Source organism: Physcomitrium patens, chromosome 20, assembly GCF_059467195.1.
Source record: "Physcomitrium patens ecotype Gransden chromosome 20, ASM5946719v1, whole genome shotgun sequence".
In the NCBI taxonomy this organism is placed as follows: domain Eukaryota; kingdom Viridiplantae; phylum Streptophyta; class Bryopsida; order Funariales; family Funariaceae; genus Physcomitrium; species Physcomitrium patens.
This window is the reverse complement of record NC_143429.1, coordinates 2,083,304-2,092,500: the sequence shown is the minus strand read 5'-3', so window position 1 is coordinate 2,092,500 and position 9,197 is coordinate 2,083,304. Positions and strand designations below refer to the sequence as shown.

General features: G+C 32.2%; 1 protein-coding gene across 1 annotated transcript; it reads right to left on the bottom strand.

Annotated features, from left to right (window-relative positions):
• Positions 1-5,564: 5,564 nt before the first annotated feature.
• LOC112273698 (BTB/POZ domain-containing protein At3g05675) lies at positions 5,565-8,753 on the bottom strand. Its single transcript, XM_024502784.3, is given in 5 exon segments — positions 5,565-5,751; positions 6,123-6,343; positions 6,345-7,793; positions 7,938-8,044; positions 8,616-8,753. Coding segments are annotated over 3 exon segments (1,398 nt in total). The 5' UTR covers positions 7,401-7,793; positions 7,938-8,044; positions 8,616-8,753; the 3' UTR covers positions 5,565-5,630.
• Positions 8,754-9,197: the final 444 nt, after the last annotated feature.

The window sequence follows — 9,197 nt, the reverse complement described above, 5'->3', positions numbered from 1 at the left end:
ATCCAAACCATTCAAAATATTTTCAAGAAATGGAATATGAAAGCCGTGGTGAAGAAGAAAAAGCTACTACTATCTACGTGCTATTAAAAACAACGCTTGGATTTTTCTTTGAAGTACAAGGAATGGACTATGGATGATTGAAAGAAGATTTTTTGGTCAGATGAGACAAAAATCAATAGATTTGGATCAGATGGCAGAAAGTAGGTGCGGAAACAAAAGGTTTAGTCTTTGCTTAACAAAAAGATCCAAAAAATAGTTAAGTATGGAAGTAAAAATATAATGGTATGGAATTGTATTGGATGGAATGAAGTTGAAAGGATGGCAAAGGTTGAAAAGAGGATGGATGCTAAGTAATTTGTGGAGATTCTTGAAAAAAACTTGCTCTTTAGTACTGAAGAATCTGGCATTTTTGAAGAGGAGGTGATTTTTCAGCAAGATAACAACCCCGAGTGTAACTCAAAACTAGTATGAAAGTGGTTTGATCATCATAGTATTAAAGTAATAGATTTTCTTACTTAATCTTTTGATCTTAATCCTATTAAACATCTTTAGAAGCATCTCAAATGCCAGTTCAATACCTAGAAGATAAAACCAAAAGAAGTTTGGGAATTATGGAAAAAAATAGCTACGGAATGAAATAATATTGAAGCAATTTTGTGCCAAAAGTCAATAGAAAGTATGCCTAGGAGGTTAAAAGCAATTATCAAGGCCAAAGAAGATTCTATAAAATACTGATATGTAATTGGATACCACTCAAAAAAAATATTTCAATACTGTTTCAAATTAAATTGGTCCTAGCTCTACAATCATCTAATGGATTTCTTTAAATTTGGGTTCATTTGATAGCTGTAAAAGAATACTTTATTTGCTATATAAACCACGTGTCATTATTCATTACAATTTATCTATAATACACCATTCTTTTTAAAATATATCAATATTAAAATAATTTTTTGAATCAAATTATTTACTTAAGATTTGATTAAGATTGACTTAGGATTTATTTAGAATTTATAATTTTATATTTTTAAAATATTTTCAAAATTTTATTTATGATTTATTTATAAATTATTTTAGGTTTTATATTCTTCTTTTATAATTTTCTAAGACTTCTTTTAGATTTAATTAAGATTTTACTAGCATTTTTAAGCTTTAATTGGAATTTATTTAGAATTCTATTAGAATTATTAGGGCCTTGTTGATGCAATTTTTAATTTACTTACTACAACTAAATATCTAATGCATTCTCAAGCAAGCTTTATTTAACACAATAATAATTCTTCGCCTAGTTGGTAGCAAATGCTTCCAATTGCCTATTCCACTTTAAACAAGGGATGTTGGGTCTAATTGCTCGACATGCATTATTATATGTGTCTAAGTACTAATTGGCTACAATCTACTTTGATGTCACATTTAATAATATTATAGCAAAGATAATTAGTATAAAATAAAGATCCTCAATTTTCAAACAATTTTTAAAAAATTATACTGTGTTTCAAAACTTCCAATTAAGAAAATCAACAACCAGCTTGTTTAGATATACTTATGCATCTTTTCAATTCATAATTTTTGTTAGTTTATACATTCACAAAGTTGTTAGCTTTGTGGCAAGAAGTAGATGTCTATAAATTAATTTTGCATCCTTGTTCAAAGTTACTAAATATTAAAGCAAGCAATATTTATAATAAATAAATTATGGCATTGGAGACGTAGTATCAAGTATATAGTAAAGATAAGCCTTTACTATAAATTGTATTATAAGTCTAAGTTTAGGCATTCTAGTATCTACTATAGAAGCCACAGTACTTAATTTACTATGCTCTTTGCAACTCAATATCATGTGCATTCTATCTTGTTGCCAAAGAAGTCCAAGGCATTCCCTAAATTGCTATTCTATAGTTGTTTTAAGTTGTTATTAAAATAAAATAATCCAATCTAATATTTTTATTTTTATTTTTTATTTATTTTTTATTTTTTATTTTATTGAATCATGTATCTTTATTCATTTAATTAATTTTTTAATATTTTTTGTTTTGTATGTTGTAAAAATTTCAATGGTTTTGAGAAAAAAATTGCTCCGTTGTGAATTATCTTGTTAAATGAATTAGCAGCAATAGCCAAAGAAGAGAGCTTTGGTAGTATTGACTAACACATCTAAATCAAAATAGTGTAATCATTGTTCTATTGCATAAAACCTTGCTTAAGAATGTACAAAGGACTTGGTTGTGAAAGGCAAATTAGAAATTGCAAAAATAAAATCCTAACAACTCTAATAGAATTCTAAATAAATTCCTATTAAATCTTAACAATCTCAATCAAACTTTTGTTAAGTCCAAAACAAGCCTTAAAAAAATTATAAAAGAAATATAAAAAAATTATATACAAACTTTAAAGATATATTAAAAAAATAATCTTAAAAATAAAATATGATAATAATAATAATAATAATAATAATAATAATAATAATAATAATAATAATAAATATTTTTAATAATAATAATAAATATTTTTAATAATAATAATAAATATTTTTAATAATAAAAATAAAAATTCTAAATAAATTCTAAATATATCCTAACAAAATCCTAATATAATTATAAATAAATCCTATAAAAAATTTGATAAAATATTAACCAAATCCTAATTTAGCCCTAAATAAAACCTAAATAAATCTTAAACTAGTCTTAAACAAACTTTAAATAAATCTTGAACAAATCCTAAATAAATCCTAAGAAAAATTTAAAAGAATCTTAAAAGAATCTTAATTTTTTTTTCAATCTTAAAAAAAATTAATCAATATTTAATTAAAAATTAAATCCTAATTAAATCCTTAATAAATCTTATAATAGATTAAAATCTGAATAATTAATAATTTAATCATAGATTTTAACTCAAAATTTTCACATCTTTTAATTACTTAGTTGATAATAAGCACAAATAATTTTAAGCAGATCAAACTTATTAAATAGAAAATAAACCTCATAATATGATTAGGTATTGGCTAGCATCCTTTTTTAACCTTGTTGTCAATTTTTTACTACCAATATTTTTAGATTTCATAATTTAATGGCTTAAAAACTTTGCTAAGTTATTAAAAATAAAGTTTAATAGAAGTGTATAAAGTATATTCAATTTAATAAGCAAATTTCTGCAAATTTTAGAAACCTTCACTATATCTGTAAATTCTAATTTTCAAGTTTTCTATACATGTGAATTTCAATAGCCTTCAAATAAATAATTTGATTAAACTCAAGTTTAAAGCATATATTTAATACAAATATAATCACACAATTACAAAATTTTACTAGTAGATTATTTAAAAATCTTATAAAATTTTCTAGAGTATAAAATCTTTACATTTCTCAAAAATCCAAAGTCATTCTAAAAAAACCTTGATTTTGCCAAGTCTTTTAAAAGTCATTACAAACTCAAACCAATGAAAATCAATGGTCAAAAAAAAATTCTTATTTGTTCTTAATCTTTACTTTGTCATAAACCAAAGAACCTCAAAATTGATGTAAGTGCGTGGTTTTATGTCTTTGGATCTAATTTCAACCTAAGTTCATAATAAGTCCTATCCAAGTATTAATTTTTTATTTTGAAAGGTAATTTTTAATAAAAACTATTCTTAATTTTTTTCTAAAGATATCCATGTATATTTTTTTAATCTACTATTTTTCCTTTTTTATTGCCATAAAAAATTAGTAGAAGCATTTTTTTTCAAAAAGATAGCATTAACACTAAATTTTTTTACTATCTTCCTATTATTTATCCATGTTTTTTTATTGTATCTTTCAATTAGGTTCTTCTAGAATAGAATCCGTATTTTTATCTTTTATCATATAATTATATTACAATATAATAATAAGAATTTGAATTTATATATATTTATAGGTGATTTATAGATTGAAAACTTAACCAACAAGTTTGCCATGTGGGATGCGTATAGGAAACTTATCTTAAAAGTTAGACACATGTTGGAAGTTCTCAAGAACATTGCCATATAGCTTTGAGTTAAATAGTATATATAAAAACAAAAATGAAGCCTTTTTTACTCTTGTCAATACTTATTTTTATCCTTAATCTTTTTTAAGAATTTTTAGTCTTCTTATCTTTAGAAATAGCCATTCTAGTTTTAATATTATATTACTTTAAATGAATATCTATATTTTTGAATAGTACAAGAATGTATTGAGGTTTTTTAGTTTTTGTGATTCATGTCCTTAACACAAGGCCTTTGTCTTGTTTATATCATTTTTAATATCATTGGCAAATACCAATACTCATTCTTAAGAAATCTCATTGTATTTTTTTCATGTTTTCTCTCCTTTTATTTTCTACATTAATTTGTCTTGATTCAAAGTGAACTTATTTAACACTTTTGTCTTTTAAAGAGTATTTTGTTTACATTCATGAGAGTATAAATAAAAATTTGATTAACTTCTATCTTTCTTTTAAGTTCTTTTTCTTTTTTCTTCCATATATCTTGATATAATTCTTTCAATTTCTTAAGAAAAGCTACTTGTTTTTTTCTATCTTCAACCTTCTATCAAATCTTTTGAGTTGATCATATTTTATATTTGTGGATTTTTCCTTTCTTATTTTCATTCATTTATCTCACTTTGAGGTTATTAAACCTTCTAGAAACTTATCAAGGATGCTTCTTAATTTTGACTATTTTTTTCATTTTCAAAATTGAGATCTTTAATTAAGGATTTCTTCCTTTGAATTATTCTTTTTGATTTTAAAACTCCTCCTTGATCAATGTAAGCACCCTCTTATCATTTTTCTAACAATTTTCTTAATCCTTGTTTTATTAAGCAAATTTTTTAAAAGTTGAATAGAAATAGCTCATAGTCTCTAAACTAAAAAGCTTTAATATCACTTACAATACCTCTTATATGCATCCATTGTTTTTCAACTAGTTTTTTTTTTTTAGAAACATCCTACAAAGGTGCCCTTAGCGTCATCTCACACTTAAGACTTATGCCACAAAGCTACTATAGAAGATACAAAACTCTTCTCTAAATACCTAACTTTTATAGCTATTTTTTATGGAATAGCTATATTAAGGGAGATTTGCTTCTACTCTTAGTTGTCTCTTAAGATAAAAGTTCCTCATCAAGATCACTTATGTCAATTGTATTATCATTGTCTTTGCTTATGTTTTTTTTACAACATAGTTGATCAAGAAGTAGAGATTCCACTCTACCACAAATGTAATCTACTTCATTTTTTCTACTCCGTAAACTTGGAGGCTATCAAAGTTCTTATGTTTTTTTTCTTTCTTTGTCAAAAGATAAGAATCCCTTTTGATCTTCACTCTAATAAGATGATATGTCTATAGAATTTGAGATTGCTAGAAGAAAAGTTATAATTACATGAATTGAAGACAGTTTCTTAGTTGTTGCATATATTTAAGTTTCATGATTATTGATACACAAAAACTTTACAAAAAATTCTAATAATTGTATTTTTAATTCTTTTAAACATTTTGGTTCTAAGAAATTACAATAATTAATTTTAGAAACCTTCGCACATTGAGAAAAAACAAAAACAAAAAATAAAAATAAATAATAATAATAATTAGGTGGGGATGGTGGAGGCAGTGAACTTGTGAAGTAATTTGATCATGATGCACCTCCACTGCATATAGCACTCGCGCCCTTACGAGTGTCGATGCTCAGACGCCGCTTTGCAGCTTTGGTTCGGAAGCACCACACCTCAAATGCCTCGCTCAGATCTGGAAATCTGCCCACTCAAACAGAAGAATCAGTCACAAACTCTCTTCTAGGCTGATACCGAAGAATGTAAAAGACAAACACAAGCTTCATTGATAAGAAGCATGCATCTTTTGAAGGTCCAAACCAAGGGTAGTAATGAGGATAAGGAGAGGGGAGGATGTTATGAACTACGAAGAATGTAGACCGTGACGGGATTCCTAAGATGGGAAGTGATATTTTTAACATTCGCCGAAATTTTTTGCCTAGCATGATAAAGTGGAGAGGCATTCATACTGGCACTAGATAATGCCAAGTTGCCCTCTTCCCTTCGGCATTTACAAGAATCATTAGAAGCTTTTGGCTCTTTTGCAACAGGTTGATACATTTGGAATGTCATACCTGGCGTGATCCCAGCGAAGCCAGTCTGCGAGGATCTCAGCCTGATCTACCGAAGACAACGATAACACAAGCGACACAAGTGCATTCTGGATGCTCTGATACAGGTCTAAATCCATCTCTAAGCTCAATCTCTGCACCGCAAACATCTCCTCCAGCATTGGCGTCGTTTCGCGAATGAAAGGCAACCAAATCTTTACCAGCCGCGTGCGCTCGCCAGCACTCAAAGGTCACATTCCCATACCCCACCGCATGGAGCACCGTTGCCGTGATCTCAATCACGCGCAGCTTCGTATCCCACAAAACTTCCCGCATCTTCTCACTAATCAATGCTACAGATATATCACTCGAAACCTCCAACCAAAACTCCACGAACTCTGGGTTGAGCCCCCCATGAGGGAGGACGCGAGAAGCCCACAAGAGGTCAGAGATTTTCTCAAGGATCGTCGCCTCGCAAAATTATCGTGTGGAATCCGTGAGCGTACTCAGCTCAAATTTAAAGCTTTCAAACAGGTCCAAGAATTTCGCCTTGAGCGCGGCTTTTAGCTCCTCGTCGGCGATGAGCAGCGGCGCATCGTCGTCTTCATCTAACATGTACTCAACTTTTTCTTGAGCTGCCGCCTTCAGATCCCTCGGTAGCTTCGAGGATGTGCTGGAGTAAGATTTGCTTTCAGATGATGTCGCCATGTGCACAGCGGAGAGGAACACGTTGCGAATCGATGCCGCGTCCACAGGTTGCAGTCTTGCAAGGACGGGCTGGGCCTCCGCGCCAAGACCAGCGACGAGTTTGCGTGTTGAGCTCACAATTGCTGGTAATGCCTTGAGAATCTCCTCCTCCTCGCCTTCCTCCCACGGCACAGCCTCCAAGTAGCGCGCACACTTGGTAGCTATAGCATCGCAGCCGAGCCTAGTGGCCACTTTCAGTGTCCCGAGCGCATTCCCCACGCTGTGCCACATGTCCCCGACAGGCTCCTCGAGGTTAGAGTACAACATGCGCAGGAGGTTGACATGGTGTTCGATGTCGGACTCATCGCAAATAATTTCAACACAGTAGCGGGAGTCGACGAGATCATATGTCGGCCATTCGTCGCAGAGACGTAATGTGAAATACCTACTCTTGGCGCAGAGAATCTCACTACGAGCATAGATCCAGTCGTCACGGCCGTGGATGGTTCGTAGCCTAACAATCACGTCGCTGGTGGCGCGCTCACCGAGTTTACAATCATAACTGAAGACGCTGAGCGAGGGGTCGACACCGCCGATCTCGATGTCTTTATCCATATTTGAGGGACTTGGCATGTGCTGGATGTTGCAAGAAACAGAGAGTGTGACAATTGCCGTAAAATGAAGATATGTTCTTTGAAACGTCTTCAAGCGGACGAGTCCAAAAGGTCGGGGTCGAGATCAAAAGTGGGCAGAAGAGAGGGAGAGGATTCAAGAACTTCAAGGCGGCATGGGAAGCCCTTAATCTGTGTCAAAAAGCTAGCAGCTGCGCATATACGCTCTTCATCGCTCTTCTGGCACCGGATGCTACCTATAGAAGCTTTGCTGTCAAACTCCACGAGATCCCAACTGAAAGCGCCTCCAATTACACCGTAGAGCGTGGTGAGAACCGTGTTTAAGGCTTCAGTGAATAGGTCCTCGGATGACTTGAGTTTAGAAGAATCTAATATCCTGCCCACCAGACACACAACCAAGAATAAGAAACTAATAATTGACCTGAATTTCATACAAATGTCTCATTCCTAAAATACCAAAAACATAAAGGAAAAGAAAAAAAAAAATATGGGAGTGGCTTCAAGGGACAAGCTGGCTTACAGATTGAGGCGTATCAAAGTACAACCCAGCTTGCGCCGCCCTCGCGACTTACTTGCCGGCATTCTCAGGCCTTTCCCTAGATCTCACCGGTTGGAGGGTGAATTTGCCTGACGAACATTTTCACACAAAAACCATAGTCAATTCTATTAAGCTAACCTGCACCCTGACAGCGGCATTACGACTCGAAAGCTAACGCAAACTCTTTGCTGTATTCTTCAAAAGTGTGGCTGTTCTCCCGACAATCCGAATTACTCATAAAGTAAAGCAAACCATAGTTGCCATGTACTTGGTCCCTGTTCGTGACCTAAATCGAGCAATCCTTCGCGCAAACCATGAAAACTTGTATAAACTATGGGCGTGAATTCAAGCGGGGCAAAGGATGTTTTCAATTACTGGGAGAAGCAGCATAAGAGGACTCATTTCATGTAGTTGAGCATCAACGACTCAGCGAAAAACGAACAAATCTCGTCAGATACTTCATCCCATCTCATTCAACAAATTCAAGAACATGATCACTAATCCTGATGTACAATTCCCACTTACAACAACTTACAAACTCTGTTCACGATGTTCAACACGCTGCCGCCGCAGAAAAAAACTAAAGAGCAAACAAGCTATAAGGCCAAACCAAAATCAATCACAAGGAAGAGAATCAACCGCTTGAGATGAAAAACTCACCTACAAATGTGTCTTAGACAATCCCAACGCTCTCTGCGTGCGCAAAACCTCACGCCTGCCTCCACCACACACGCACTATCACAGGAAACAAAAATTCACACTTTGTACCTGTTCAGACTTGAAGATTCCTACAGCAATCGCCAAACCCTAAACCTGGTTTGTATACGTCGGCATCTGGTGTAAGCTTTCCATTGGGTCAAATGGAGGAACGGGGTTGACATTCTATTTTGGAATTTTGATTCATTTCATTTTTTTTGAGGACATGGACTTTTGGTGCAATATCTTTGTTGAAGGAACCTAAAAAATAGATTCTAACTTTGTTCTATTAAATTTGGTTGTATATTTACTTATATACTTATTTATTTAAATAAATAAGAAAACTCCATCAAAGACATTCAAGTTAATGGATATGAATTTACTAAAAAAAATTGTAGCTTCAATATATATAAACTTTAAGGTCTTGCCACGTTAGATTTAACTAAAATACATGAACCATTATCTATAATTGCATATTATGTTACTATAATATGTATAAGTAACATTTAATTCAACATACAATAATTTAATAAGAAACTTACATAT